This window comes from Oncorhynchus nerka, linkage group LG11 (assembly GCF_034236695.1).
Source record: "Oncorhynchus nerka isolate Pitt River linkage group LG11, Oner_Uvic_2.0, whole genome shotgun sequence".
In the NCBI taxonomy this organism is placed as follows: Eukaryota; Metazoa; Chordata; class Actinopteri; order Salmoniformes; family Salmonidae; genus Oncorhynchus; species Oncorhynchus nerka.
In genome coordinates, this window is record NC_088406.1 from 67,214,755 (window position 1) to 67,230,487 (window position 15,733).

The window sequence follows — 15,733 nt, forward strand, 5'->3', positions numbered from 1 at the left end:
CCTAAGGAAATGGAATACATTATTAAATAGAATATCACCTTAAGATTTTCTGAATGTGAAAGAGTAAGCTCTTCGATCCATGTGCGGATCGTTCAATCAATATCCGAACTTCTTGACCAGAACCCTGGCACCTTGGGTAAACCACTAGGAGCAGAGCCCCACGACATAGGACTGTCAAACGTTCACTCCGTGAGATGGACAATGAGAGCAAAATGAAAATTGTGTTTGTGAGAAGAGACTTTCATAATCTCTGCATGCACTCGGACTAATTTATTGCATTCGACAATGATTTTCAACTTGTTCAATATTAATGTTTCAAGCTCTCAAGTTTAATTTCCAGCCCAACCCTGTCTATGCACGATCAAAGTAGTTTATGCGACTGGTTTTCTTCGATACAAATCTGCTCGCGCTGTGATTTATATTCTTGCTTGCGTGCTCCATCTCAATTTGGCACTCATCTGATGCCATAGACAATCAGGATAAAGAACCAATTAACACAGAAGAGGTGCAATTTACATTGTAGCTATAGTATTGCCTGTAATGATTAATGGTTCAAATGAAAGGGATTTGTAATTTTTATTTAAAAAAGAAAGTTGTTCATTTTTTGTTGTTGTATTTGACCCCTTTTTCGATCTTGTCTCATCGCTGCAACTCCCCAACGGGCTCGAGAGGCAAAGGTCGAGTCATGCGTTCTCCGAAACGTGACCCGCCAAACCGCGCCGCTTAACGCCAGCTGCACCAATGACGCCTCTAGCACTGCAATGCAGTGTCTCACATGCTGACCACACCGCTTGTGGCCACCCACATCAGACGCGATCAGGACACGCAGGTTGAAATATCAAAACGAACTCTGAACCAACTGTATTAATTTGGGGACAGGTCGAAAAGCATTAAACATTTATGGCAATTTAGCTTGCTGTTGCTAGCTAATTTGTCCTGGGATTGATAATTTGCCTGAAATGCACAAGGTCCTCTACGCTGACAATTAATCCACAGATAAAAGGGAAAACTGAGTTTGTTTCTAGTAATCTCCTTCTTTGCACTTTATATGGCAGTTGGCAACCAACTTTAAGGTGCAGTACCAACAGGACTGGAGTGTGGACCTCAGTTCACCTTTCAATCACCCACGTGGATATAAGCTCCTAAAAACCAATGAGGATATGGGAGAGGCTACGCAGACGTGCGCAAGCAGTGTGGGTGCAATAATTGAATAACATGTATGTGCAAATTTATTTTCCAATGCTTGCGCAATTATACATGCGGACCACACTGCCCGCATCGTGTGCACGAGCATGCAAAATAAACTTTTTATAGATTGTCAATCATCAAATCATTGGAATAAGAAAAACAGTCACTGTAGTGGGTCATGTGACCAACCCTGAGCCAAAATTGGCCTTGGTCAGTGAGACAGTAACTTTCACATCTTTTACAACCTTAACAACTAAGCTGTAGCCTACACTCTTGTGGATAGGTTCTATAACATGCCACCGATCACCACAAGCTTCAGTACCTACAAGTTTAGACAACATGACCACATGGGCAGTCAGCCACGATCAGGTGAAATTCTGGGTCATGACCAATGATGTATACCAGGGTTTTCCAAAGTTGTTCCTTTTCTCCAGGTCTTTGGGGATGGACAACACCTCAGAACATAATAAAATGAAAAACCAAAATGTGTGCAGTAGAGGGGTTAGTTACTGTATACAGTGCATTCTGAAAGTATTCAGATCCCTTGACTTTTTCCACATTTTGTTACACTACAGCCTTATTCTAAAATGTATTCAACATTTCCCCCCTCAAATTTACACACAATACCCCATAGTGACAAAGCAAAAACAGTTTATACATTTTTACAAATTTATATATACTTTTTTTTAAATGATAATTTACATAAGTATTCAGACCCTTTACTTAGTACTTTGTTGAAGTACCTTTGGCAGTGATTACCGCCTTGAGTATAACGCTACAAGCTTGTCATACCTGTATTTGGGCAGTTAATCCCAAGCTCTGTCAGGCTGGATAGGGAGCGTCGCTGCACAGCAATTGTCAGGTCTCTCCAGAGATGTTCAAGTCCGGGCTCTGGCTGGGCCACTCAAGGACATCAGAGACTTGTCCTGAATCCACTCCTACGTCGTCTTTGGCTGTGTGCCTAGGGTCGTTGTCTCTAGACTCTAGACGTGACGCTTTGCTTTCAGGCCAAATTGTTCAACCTTAGTTTCATCAGATGAGAGAATCTTGTTTCTCGTGGTCTGAGAGTCTTTAGGGGCCTTTTGGAAAACTCCTAGCGGGCTGTCATGTGCCTTTTACTGAGGAGTGGCTTCAGTCTGGCCACTCCACCATAAAGGCCTGACTGGTGGAGTGCTGCAGAGATGGTTGTCCATCTGGAAGGTTCTCCCATCTCCACAGAGGCGCTCTGTCAGAGTGACCATAGGGTTCTTGGTCACCTCCCTGACGGCCTCCCTGAATGATGGGAACTTTATATAGGTGTGTGCCTTTCCAAATCATGTCCACTCAATTGAATTTACCACAGGTGGACATCAATCAAGTTGTAGAAATATCTTAAGGATGATCAAATGGAAACAGGATGCACCTGAGCTCAATTTCGAGGCTCACAGCAAAGGGTCTGAATACTTATGTAAATAAGGTTAATTATTATTTAAAAAATTTGTACCCCCTTTTTTTCTCCTCAATTTTGTGATTACAAACTTGTCTCATTACTGCAACACTCAACGGGCTCGGGAGAGGGCAAGGTCGAGTCATGCGTCCTCCGAAACATGACTTTGGTTGTCAGTTGAACAGTGTTTCCTCCGACGACACATGGTGCAGCTGGCTTCCGAGTTAAGCGAACAGGTGTTAAGAAGCGCGGTTAGGCGGGTCATGTTTCGGAGGACGCATGACTCGACCTTGCCTTCTCCAGAGCCCGTTGGGAGTGTTAATCTGATTAGGCTACTTCAAAAGTCCCCTCCACTCCACTCTAATATAACTCCAAACTGCACAACGGCCATTTGATTAATGGAAAGAGACGTCTGTTGCAAAACATCAAAAAGTTTAATGATGTTCAAAGATTGTCAAACCAAGCGATACTGAGTAGAGATGGATGTATTTTTTGTTTGTCGAGATTGGCATACTCTACTTGATTGTGGCGCAAACCGTGATGAGAAGCGCTAAAAATCGGTAATCGGTATTCAATTGTGAGTTGCTGATTGGTTGTGTATGGTGCGTTCTTACAGAAACCTGTTGGTGCCAAATTCCTTGCATATATTTAATATCATCATGAATATAGCATCAACATGTTGAAAATCTGACTTCTCTAGCTGATCATTATCTGCAGCCTGCTCTGATCATAGTGTAATGAGACAGGAAGGGAGAGTGGGTTTGTCGGTTGTGGTCCGCGAGTTAGCCCTGCGTGGCATGGCCTGTGCCACAAAACCATTCTGAAGTGGTAAAGTTGATATCCAAGTTTACAAACAGGGTTGCATCAGTTATTGTTATTCATGGTGTTAATAATCATTTTAGAGTGGTGTTTATTTTTAATTCATTGTAATTTATGGTAAATTCATTAAACATATAATTTAGACCCAGTGTTTATTTGAGAACAGGCCTTTATTTGCTGAAATGTGTGCTGTTGTCCTGTTATTAAAAGGGACATGCGGCATTTAATTGAAGGTCAATATTCACAAAGCCTCTGAGTAGGAGTGCAGACCTAGGATCAGTTTTGCCTATTGGATCATAATGAATACTTTTACACTGAGAATATTTGTGGAAATGGGCCACGGTCTTAATTAATTTAGTCTTAAGTGTGGGACCATTACTTTGAATTATAAAACCATTAAAGAGTGTCAAGTAATTAAATCAACTAGCATTTGCATAATACTCATAGCAATCCCTTATTGCCCAACCAGAAAATGCTCCATAGCAGGGTGCTCATATCAGATTTCTTGTTCCAACATCCTCTCACTCTGTGTCTCTTACAGTCAATAGAGATGGAGAATGGGAAGCATGATGTTTCTAGTCAAAGAGGAGATAAGAGGACGGACCAGCGAACATTGATCTGCTGAAGATGGAAGAGCAAGGTAAGGGGGAAATACATATAGCCTACATACAGTATATCTTGTCATGGACATTCATACTAAGAGACTGTCATTTCTTCAAACAATCATCTTCATTCAATATCGATTAATTATTGCAATAATGAAGCTGTCGATCCCACACTCTAAAATGTGTTGCAGAGGCTTAACCTTTACAGACAATGCTGGTTCTTATATAACTGACACTAAGAATGCTTAGTTATGGCTGGAAAGGCTTTGGTGCGGTTTCCCAGATGCAAGAATGATTAGACACTACGGGTTTTGTTCTATTCCTCTAGGCGCTCTCTCTCTCTCTCGGTTACACCCACCACATCTTATCTATGGAATGCCAGCTGTAGGTTTTTAGGCTCCTCTCAGTTCAAACAGACACAGATGAGAAAGTACTCATCAAAGCTGTTCGATGCATAAAAAGTATTATAACATATAACATCTTGTAATTTTTCTTTCTCAATCTTCAACTTCAATAGAAGTTGTAAACGGTACAGTGAAATGGTTACTTGCATAGTGGAGTGTTTTGTTTAGGCAGGTAAGTAGGTAGCTAGCTAGCTAGCTAAACAATGAATCATAATCCCAACTCATACTACCCTGCACCATGCATGAATCTGCAGGTAGCTAAAGATAACCAACTTGGTTCAATGTTAGCTAGCTAGCTAACATTAAGCTACAACTAGCAATGCAAATGGCTTTCTGAGAGACAAATAATATTGCTACACAGATCATACACGTAACGTTAGCTAGCGAGCCAGCCAGCTAATGTTAGCTAGCCAATAGTACACTTTAACTTGCATTGAAAACAACTTTCTGAAAAAATGTTTAACATATATGAAAATGTAGCTAGACTCTTATACATGGATGAACGATTCTCCCTCTCTGTCATCGATGCCATGGTTGGCTTTAGTTTGAAATGTAATCCAGAGACAGTTGTTTTATACAACCTCCTTCGGGGGCCTCTTTTCGACTCCCTTCGCAATTGCAATCATATTCTGCTTCCACCAGACATTCCACTGATTTCAAAACTTGGTCAACTTCTTCCATGACAACAACACTGTTGATCGCCGTTTCTTCCACATCACTGTCATCAGAAGACTACAATGTCTGGTTAAATGAAAATGTTTTTACCTAATGTAACAGTATAACTTTAGTCTGTCCCCTCGCCCATACCCGGGCACGAACCAGGGACCCTCTGCACACATCAACAACAGTCACCCACGAAGAATCGTTACCCATCGCTCCACAAAAGCCGCTGCCCTTGCAGAGCAAGGGGAACCACTACTTCAAGGTCTCACAGCAAGTGACGTCACCGATTGAAACACTATTTAGCGCGCACCACCGCTAACTAGCTAGTCGTTTCACATCCGTTACACTCACCCCCCTTTTGACCTCCTCCTTTTTCCGCAGCAACCAGTGATCCGGGTCAACAGCATCGATGTAACAGTAGAACTTTACTCCGTCCCCTCGCCCATACCCGGGCTCGAACCAGGGACCCTCTGCACACATCAACAACTGACACCCATGAAGCATTGTTACCCATCGCTCCACAAAAGCCGCGGCCCTTGCAGAGCAAGGGGAACCACTACTTCAAGGTCTCAGAGCAAGTGACGTCACCGATTGAAACACTATTTAGTGCGCAAGTCAGGGATTTCCTCATTGTCTGATTCATTTTAAGAGTCCTAGAGTTAGCATGGCACGATCGTCCTCCAGAAACTCTTTCTCTCTGATCGTTGCCGATAGCGCCTGTTAAATTAAGGGCAGCAATGTTTAGAGCAGTAGCAACACTTGCAGTTCTTCATGACATCTTTCACAAATCTGTGGTAGAAATTATTATCTACACATACTGAGAAGCTCATGTTATAGACGGAAGCATGCTACATGGCAGACCAATCCGAGCTCATCTCTCTGCATGTCCAGCCCATCCATTATCTTAGCCAATCATGGCTAGCAGGAAGGCTCCTGTCTCTTTCTGTGGCTAAACCAATTAGGGTCGCAATTTAACAATTGTAATTCATATTTACAGATGGCATACAAGTTTGTTATAAAGGCATATGAAAGTTTACATGTTCCAGAAGGCATTTCTGCACAAAAACGCATTATGATTAAAAAAAAACATTTTGTTACGTTCAAATGCCTCCTGTGAAGTGGTGACGTGACATACGCCTAGCTTCCTGAAACAGGTCACATTTTCTAACCTCTTTCTGTAGGTGGTTGGCTGGAGGCTAACAGAGGAGAGTGCGTATCCATCTTGGATTCCAAGACCCAGATGGGTGCAGCCAAGGGCCTAGGGGGCGACATCACAGATCAGGCCAGGACCAGAGGCGACATAGTGGAGGTCAATGGATAGGACAGCGTCTTCAAAACTGGTCTGGGGACAACACTTTTCACCACAACCAGAAACTGACAGTTTAACACAAAACAACAACCTTCGTCTCCATGACAACATACTGTCTGAGACTAGGGCGAGGCGTAGATTTTGTCTTCTTCATTCTTGAATCAACACATATGGACTTTTTTTTTATTACTCCAATGGCTCCATATTGTTAGGTACTTGAATCCCAGTTTTAGAGATGGGCTTGACTGTGGTTAACATTTTATAATTATCATGTTTCTGTGTGTACAGAACATTGTTTTTTAATATAAACCTTTATGCATTTCTGTACAATTTGTGTTTACAGTCTGCAGTCCATGAAGACCTGCTGACCTGTATTCGGTGTTGCTGGTGGGAGAGACTGGACCTCTGAGGTGGCTGGTCACAAACCCTGTCCCCGGATCAGGACACTGGATCAGGAGCCATCTCTCTTCCTTCCTGAGTCGGACCTGGCACCGAACCACTAGGGAGAGAGACTTCACCACCACCAGTGGACAGGTGGACTGAACAACCTCAGTCCTGGTGGTCATCAGAGAGACAGAGGCTCCAGTCATGGATCCAGTCTGCAGCCCAGGACCTGGGGCTGATAGAGAGAGACCCTCCTATTCCTATGATGCAAACACCACAGTATCCAGGATGACCAGAACAGGTCACCCTGGACTTCAGCCTTCACAGAGAGTGGTGGGAGACTCCCCTGGTGGTAGTTTATCAGGAAGTCTGTTTTCTCCTTCAGCTTCTCATCTAATGCCTCGTGACTGGGTTCATAGAAGGTCTGGGCCTGAACCTGGGTCTAGCCTTCCTCAATTAGAGTACCTCGTGGTTACCCCACCAATACAGACAGTACCAGGATGGGCATTCACAACAAAAGGTACAGTGCATTCAAAGTATTCATACCCCTTCCCATTTTCCCCATTTTGTTACGTTATACAGCCTTATTCTAAAATGCATACAATTTAAAATTGTGTGTTTATCGAACATATGATTAATTGTACTGCATAAACAAACAAAAAGACAAAGAAACTGGAGCTTTTGGGTTTCCAGGTCTTCACTGCCGAAACATTGCAAAGAATACTGTCCGAAGATGCTCTTCTTCTCAGGCCCCAGAGCCTAAATAAAGGAGTACATTGAGTTTTGCCTTGTTTATTTGTATTTTGTTAATTATTTGGGCTGATGTACAGCCAAAACAGTAGGTGGCGGCATGCAACTATAGCATTTGTTTTCGGACCACCATAATATCAAAGAAGAAGACCCCGTACAGTAGGTGGCTGCAATACACCAATAGGTGTAATCGAAAACTTTAAAGAAGAACGGAAGTGAACAGTGACCAGAAACAAGCGTTGTTATTTAGACATTTAACATAATTACCCCAGGTGGTGTTTAATTCGCGTTGGTCCCGGGTCTTTGTTTATAGATGCTATCTGGCTGCTGGTTAGCTAAAAATGGCTAACGTTAACTGTATGGTTTTTCACACTCAGATAGCCTCCATCGTGGAGGTTCTAGCGAATGCAGCCGTGGCAGAGATCTGTAAAGTCGTAGACGACGACTATGCAGTGTTTCGTTTGGAAATAACTCAAAGCCAGAAAGAAAACAGGGGATTGCGGAGGAAGCTACAGCTACTGGAACTGAAGATGGCACGGGAGCGCGCAGAGAGGACAACGAGAGAGCGCGTCCTCGCCAGTCGTCACAGTAGTGTCAGGATCCTCGACCGATGCAGAGGAATGGCAAGAGGTACATTTAGCAGAAGGCCGAGAGAGCGGAGGCTGTCGCCGTTCATATATAGCCTAGCCCATCCGGCCTTTTACATATTTTGGCATCTTACGTCCAACTTTTATGTATTCGGCCAGCAATACAATTGGCCCCCATGGACCGGCTGGCACATAAAAACATCTTCCATTCAGGCTGCAAAGGCTTCAGTTTCCTTCTTAACTTGAGTTAATGGCTCGTCTGTGGGGAAAACACGGACGAAATGTGCGTACTGTACTAATACAAATAATCCCACCACCACTTTCGGATGTTACACACCACGTGAGTCTGTCTACCCCTGGCAAAATCAGGAAGTAGCATTAGCCACCCTAGAAGACAGTACGCATTTTTTAAATTTGTGTCCTTTGATCGCGGTGGAGGCACTAGTAATGTCTCCAGTTTTCAGTTTGGCTATTTGTTTCAAGTGTATTAGTCTATCAATAAATCTATTTTCCAAAATTCGTCATCTCTCCCATGTCTTATTCGACTAGTAGTTGTTCTGAAATGTTTATTGCTTGCCTACATTTTACTCCCTCCTCTGTGTTTAATATAACACAGATGCAAACTGAAAACTGTTTGTTTCCCCAATCACTTTCTCAGGTGAAGGACATCTAACTGGAGGCCACAAGAGCCTTGTGAAGCCAGCAGGACACAATACATGGAGAGATGACCAACCAATCACAATTGATGAGGGGAGTAGAACCTCAACCCAGCACGTTATGATGATAGAGGTTAGTGTAATAGTATTACATCAAAATTACAGTACATCAAATGTGGCCAGTTTCAGAAAGGCACCCCTCAACTATTCACTTGCTTACATGTACATCTTTATCTGCCATAGGGGAGCTTGTGAGACTTCCCTACAACATTGTCATACAATTCAACTCATTTACCAGTAATAACCTCCACTTTTCTTGTGTCAGTCTGCAGATACAGGTCCTGGGGTCAAGCTGGAGAGGTCTGAAGGAGAGGAGGACCCACGGCAAAGCAGAGACATTCAGACTGAAATGGCTGGAGTGCCCCCTGTAGCCATGCAGGACCCCACGACAGCCCCAGTGCAGCCCAGAACCCAACACAGCATCACGGAGGTCAGTGGACCATTGAACACCGTCCTCAAGACAGAGACAGATACCAATACTTTAACTGTAACACACAGGCTGTTACACACAGGATCTGACCACAGATCAGACCCAGAGAGACTGGAGCCACTGGGCTGTCCTCCTGCTTCTGGCTCAGACTATTTACCGATATTTCGCCAGAGGACGGTTCATTCCTTTGGGGATGGTGACGCGTTAGACACTGGCGGTAATGATCCATCTTGTTCTTACGCTACAGAGATGGACCCTGGCAACATGCCCTTGGTTTTAGAGACACAGACTGATCTGTCAAGAGGGGACTGGAACCGGCACAGTAGTAGTGGATACTCTGAAGGGTGCCTAGATAAGAAAGGGGAGGGTCTGGTCGTAGATGAAGTGGAGGGTGACGTTCCTCCCACATGGAATGCAGCTAATCACCTAGGAGACGGACACTCACGGGGCAGAGATTTCTTAGATTACAGGAAAAGCTTAGAGACAAATCCAGATGTCATTACCCACTCCCCTTTACATATGCTCGGGGATCGCGACCCAGTGTCCACGTCGATGGGGCCTTCCGATTCACATGGCCATGTCCATTTCGATCAGGCTCAGGGAGGGGGAGCCACATCAGGCAACAGTAAAGAGAAACGGTTCCTCTGCATGTTCTGTAACAAAGGATTCAGCTGCCTCCAGAAGGTGGAGATCCACCAGAGGGTCCACACAGGGGAGAAACCATTTAGTTGTACTCAGTGTCACATGCGTTTCGCCCAGGCTGGCCACCTGAAGAGACACCAGATGGTCCACACAGGGGAAAAACCCTATAGCTGTACCCAGTGTCACATGCGTTTCGCCCAGGCTGGTGACCTGAAGAGGCACCAGAGGGGTCACACAGGGGAGAAACCCTACAGCTGCCCCCTTTGTGAGAATAGGTTCTCAGAGAGGACCTACCTCAGGATACACCAGCAGAAAAAACATTCCACTCAATAGAAAATAACCATTCCACTTGATAGCTTCTGACTTGAGATCAAACCCTTCACTAAAGACAAGGATTCATTTTTATTTTTGTCAGCAGAAAAGACCCACAGATGCATTTGGAATAACGAGATGAACAGATTTCAGTGTTGAATTTTCCTGGGTAGAATATTGCATCCAGACGTTGTGTGATATGTAAAGGCATATACAGTTGAAGTCGGAAGTTTACATACACTTAGGTTGGAGTCATTAAAACTCGTTTTTCAACCACTCCACAAATTTCTTGTTTAACAAACTATAGTTTTGGCAAGTCGGTTAGGACATCTACTTTGTGCATGACACAAGTAATTTTTCCAACAATTGTTTACAGACAGATTATTTCACTTATAATTCACTGTATCATAATAATTCAGGTGCGTCAGAAGTTTACATACACTAAGTTGACTGTATCTTTAAACAGCTTGGAAAATTCCCGAAAATTATGTCATGGCTATAGAAGCTTCTGATAGGCTAATTGACATCATTTGAGTCAATTGGAGGTGTACCTGTGGATGTATTTCAAGGCCTACCTTCAAACTCAGTGCCTCTTGCTTGACATCATGGGAAAATCAAAATATATCAGCCAAGACCTCAGAAAATAATTGTAGACCTCCACAAGTCTGGTTCATCCTTGGAAGGAATTTCCAAATGCCTGAAGGTACCACGTTCATCTGTACAAACAATAGTACGCAAGTATAAACACCATAGGACCACGCAGCCATCATACCGCTCAGGGAGGAGACGCGTTCTGTCTCCGAGAGATGAACGTACTTTGGTGCGAAATGTGCAAATTAATCCCAGAACAACAGCAAAGGACCTTGTGAAGATGCTGGAGGAAACGGATACAAAAGTATCTATGTCCACAGTGAAACGAGTCTTATATCGACATAACCTGAAAGGCCGCTCAGCAAGGAAGAAGCCACTGCTCCAAAGCCACAATAAAAAATCCAGACTACGGTTTGCAACTGCACATGGGGACAAATTTTTGAAGAAATGGCCTCTGGTCTGATGAAACGAAAATAGAACTGTTTGGCCGTAATGACCATCGTTATGTTTGGTGGAAAAAGGGGGAGGCTTGCAAGCCGAAGAACATCATCCCAACCGTGAAGCATGGGGGTGGCAGCATCACGTTGTGGGGGTGCTTTGCTGCAGGAGGGACTGATGCACTTCACAAAATAGATGGCATCATGAGGTAGGAAAATTATGTGCATATATTGAAGCAACATCTCAAGACACCAGTCAAGAAGTTAAAGCTTGGTTCCAAATGGACAATGACCCCAAGCATACATCTAAAGTTGTGGCAAAATGGCTTAAGGACAACAAAGTCAAGGTATTGGAGTGGCCATCACAAAGCACTGACCTCAATCCTATAGACAATTTGTGGGCAGAACTGAAAAAGCGTGTATGAGCAAGGAGGCCTACAAACCTGACTCAGTTACACCAGCTCTGTCAGGAAGAATGGGCCAAAATTCACCCAACTTATTGTGGGAAGCTTGTGAAAGGCTACCCGAAACGTTTGTCCAAAGTTAAACAATTTAAAGGCAATGCTTCCAAATACTAATTGAGTGTATGTAAACTACTGACCCACTGGGAATGTGGTGAAAGAAATAAAAGCTGAAATAAATAGTTCTCTCTACTATTATTCTGACATTTCACATTCTTAAAATGAAGTGGTGATCCTACCTGACCTAAAACAGGGAATTTTTACGAGGATTAAATGTCAGGAATTGTGAAAAACTGACTTTAAATTTAATTGGCTAAGGTGTATGTAAACTTCCAACTTCAACTGTATAAGTCTAAAAGTCTGTTACATATTGTGTTTGTACTGTGCTGGGCAATTGGCGGCAATTGCTTTAAAAATACAACATTTTCTCTACGCCCATTGGCAAAATGTGTAGAATTGCAGGAAATTTTGCAAGTACATTCAATTTTCACGTGTTCCATCGCAAAATGACATAAACAAATCTCAGTATCAGACACTGCAAGCTCCCAGCTACTATCTAATCAACGCTGTATTGACATTGTCCCACCCCTGGTTAGTCACTATTGGATGAAAAAGCCAAATTTAACACTCTCCCAATACATTTTCAGCAATATTGCCTCTGTCTGTCTGTCTGTGTGGTGCAGACATTTGTCTATCACTCTGTGTGTAACCAGTTGATGTGATAACTGTCTTTTGAGTTTCCCCAAAACCTTTTCAATTAAATATGAACTGTTTGTATCTATTATTTGTTATTTGCTAACTTTGCCATGAAATGAGCAGAAGCAGTACAGAACCATCGCTAGACGCATAATTAAAGGAACAGATGCACAATTAAAGGGGAATACTTTTTGGGGTATTCTACCAGGCAGACCAAAAACACTATTTTTGGGGAAAAATCTGATTTTACAGGGCCCCCCTAGTTGTTTATTAACCATGACTTTACCAGGTATATTGACAGAAAACACAACTTTCTCTTATACAATAAGGGCCCAGGGAAGAGTTGCAGGGGATAGAAGAACGTGCCTATTTGAAAGCTAGGAAAAAATAATAGCTTGAGAGATGAATGTGGTTTTCATATGGAGTATTTGAAACTTGTTTCTGTTTAATAAAGACAACATGTGATTTTCATTCTAAGACTTTCATTGAGACTCTCTTTAGTATACATCACATCTGATCTCACACTATTCTACATACACCCAACAGCGCTTTATAACCAATATACACTTACTAAATATACTTACACATACCAAACACACTAACAAACACCTACTGTACACGTCAAAACAGTTTAGTCAGGTTTGTCTGATGGCTTTTGACTTCATAGCTGACTTGTTTTTACCCACATCATATTTATGTCCACCATGATGGGTTTAACAACAATGAAGTAATTCTGTAACTACAGTATAGGACTCAAACGTAGTGGGGATGGGTAAACACTCCATGTTGAAAGTGTGTTTATTATCTGTGTGTACGTACCTGAGGTAGTGTATGTCTGTGTAATCTGTACCACCTCTTCTAGGAGGAGGAGGGTCTAGAGGTGCTGCTGGTGAAGGAGGAGGGGTGTGAGGAGGGTCTGGGGAACCCTGAGGGAACCATGGTCATGGAGGACAACCAGACTACATCTCCTCCTGAACCCACAGAGGAACCAGCTGAGCAGCACAGGACCACACACAGTCTCACTGAGGTGAGCTCACTGTGAACTACTGTCGGAATGGTATTAGGTCAGGGCTCATATCCACAAAGCCTCTCAGAGTAGGAGTGCTGATCTAGAATCAGTTTTTCCTTTTAGATCAAAATGAATTAGACTATATAGATGGCTGGGGACGATCAGCACTTTAACTCTGAGACTCTATGTAAATATGGGCCCAGGTCTTGATACATTTTAGGTGTGGGACCATGGCCTTGAATTATCAAACCCTTAAAGAGTGTCAAGTAATCAAATCAACTAACACGTTTGCATAGTATCAAATAAATCGACCTGTTTGTATAATACTCACAGCAATCCCTCATTGCCCAATCAGAAGGTCCTTCATCGTAGGGTGCTCATATCAGATTTCATGATCCAACACCCTCTCACTCTGTATCTCTTACAGTCAGTAGACATGGAGGATGGGAAGCCTGATCTGTTGCTAGTCAAAGAGGAGACAATAGAAGATGGACCAGAGAGTATTGATCTGCTGAGTGGACTAAAGATGGGGGAGCAAAGTAAGAGAGAAATACATATAGCCTACATACTAATAGTAATGGATCTTCAGTGGGAATAGTGATGCACCTGGCTATTATTATTTATTTATTTTCTTCATTCATAAAATTAAATCAATACAATCCTATGTTTACATACAAAACACACAATGTATGAACTTGACCAGGTAAAAAATAAATATCCATATGTAGACTTCTCTGCCATGTTTGTAAAGTCTATTTTGTAACCTCTCCCCGTAGGTGGTTGGCTGGAGGCTAACAGAGGAGACAGGGGAGCCATCTTGGATACCCAGACGGGTGCAGCCAAGGGCCCAGGGGACAACGTCATTGAGCATGGCAGGAACAGAGGTGACATAGTGGAAGGGACAGCGTCCTTAATTCTGGGCTGGGGAACAACACTGTTAACCGCGACCAGAAACAGACAGTCGAACACAAACCAACAACCAAACTTAGTCTCCATGACAACAGACTTGCTGAGACCAGGGCAAGGCCTAGATTTGGTCTGCGAGGACAGGGAGGTGTCGGTGTGAGTTGAAAGGGAACAGACAGAGACTCAGCTACTGATGCTCCATCCTGCTACTATAGTTTTGATTCAGAGATACTGATGACTCCTCAGGATAACCCCCTAACAGGTGCTGCCTTCAGCCTGCCTTCTATAGGATCTATCAACTGGAACATGGACCCTGTGACAACACAGACACTCCCTGGCCTTCATCCTCCTCACACTCTCCTAATGTTAAACCAGACCTCAGACAATGCCAGTGCCTCAACACTAAATGGCTACACAAGCCCATTGACAAATGACAGTAGTAGTAACGCTATCAGCAGATCTGGTGGCAAAGAGAAGCGTTTCTCGTGTTCGTTCTGTGGGAAAGCCTTCAGTTTCCCCAAAACAGGTGGAGATCCACCAGAGGATGTACACAGGGGAGAGACCGTTCATCTGTACCCAGTGTGATATGCGCTTCGTCCAGGCTGGTCACCTGAAGAGACACCAGAGGGTCCACACAGGGGAGAAATCCTAAAGCTGTCCCCAGTGTGAGCAGAGGTTCTCCCACCAGCTGAAGAGGCACCAAAAGGTTCACACGGGCGAGAGGCCGTTCCCCTGTATGTACTTCGGGAAGAGGTTTTCAGAGAGGAGCTACCTCAGGATACACCAGCAGAAAATGCACACGGCCCATGTATAGTATATAGTGACATGTAATGTAGTACTAGTTAGTTTGTAGTTCATTCTGTTGAGACTGGATTTATAGTATGATGAGGTGGAGTAGATGATATGGTGATGGTTGGTGTGATGGTGTCTAAAAATGCTTCACTGATGAAAAGTGACAACCTTCTCATGGTGTTTTATGCTGGTGTTTCATAATGAGGAAATGATAGTGCATTAATTAATGTTTACTTGACATAAAGTAGTGAAGCTGTGTGTAATGTAATGTTGAACCTTTATTTTATTTTCAAAATGAGGGTACCAGATTTACAGAAAGTAAAGAGCGAAGTTATTCTACTTGTCACGTATCGTTTTGTGTACTTTTATTGCAGTACTTCAAAGTAGAGTGTATTGCCATTTTGTTGAAGTTAAAAACAGTGGGGCAAAAAAGTATTTAGTCAGCCACCAATTGTGCAAGTTCTCCTACTTAAAAAGATGAGAGAGGCCTGTAATTTTCATCATAGGTACACTTCAACTATAACAGACAAAATGAGAAACAAAATCCAGAAAATCACATTGTAGGATTTTTTATGAATTTATTTGCAAATTATGGTGGAAAATAAG

At 43.0% G+C, this 15,733-nt stretch overlaps 1 protein-coding gene and 1 long non-coding RNA gene across 3 annotated transcripts; one reads left to right on the top strand and one right to left on the bottom strand.

The window, feature by feature from the left end:
• Positions 1 to 6,660: 6,660 nt before the first annotated feature.
• Positions 6,661 to 8,454, bottom strand: LOC115137460 (uncharacterized). The gene is made up of 2 exons (XR_003864803.2): positions 7,816 to 8,454; positions 6,661 to 7,557 (listed from the first exon to the last, which is right to left on the bottom strand). It is a non-coding gene; the product is annotated as an uncharacterized LOC115137460 (long non-coding RNA).
• LOC115137405 (zinc finger protein 329-like) lies at positions 7,659 to 15,471 on the top strand. Of its 2 annotated transcripts, XM_065024851.1 has the most exons (6): positions 7,663 to 8,178; positions 8,794 to 8,924; positions 9,117 to 9,281; positions 13,283 to 13,447; positions 13,857 to 13,968; positions 14,206 to 15,471. In XM_065024851.1, exons 1-6 carry the CDS (start codon positions 7,890 to 7,892, stop codon positions 14,493 to 14,495), a joined length of 1,152 nt encoding a protein of 383 aa, XP_064880923.1. In that variant the 5' UTR covers positions 7,663 to 7,889; the 3' UTR covers positions 14,496 to 15,471. The 2 variants fall into 2 exon arrangements, with proteins under 2 accessions (XP_029529581.2, XP_064880923.1); XM_029673721.2 differs by lacking the exons at positions 13,283 to 13,447; positions 13,857 to 13,968; positions 14,206 to 15,471 and having other exon boundaries at positions 7,659 to 8,178; positions 9,117 to 12,891.
• Positions 15,472 to 15,733: the final 262 nt, after the last annotated feature.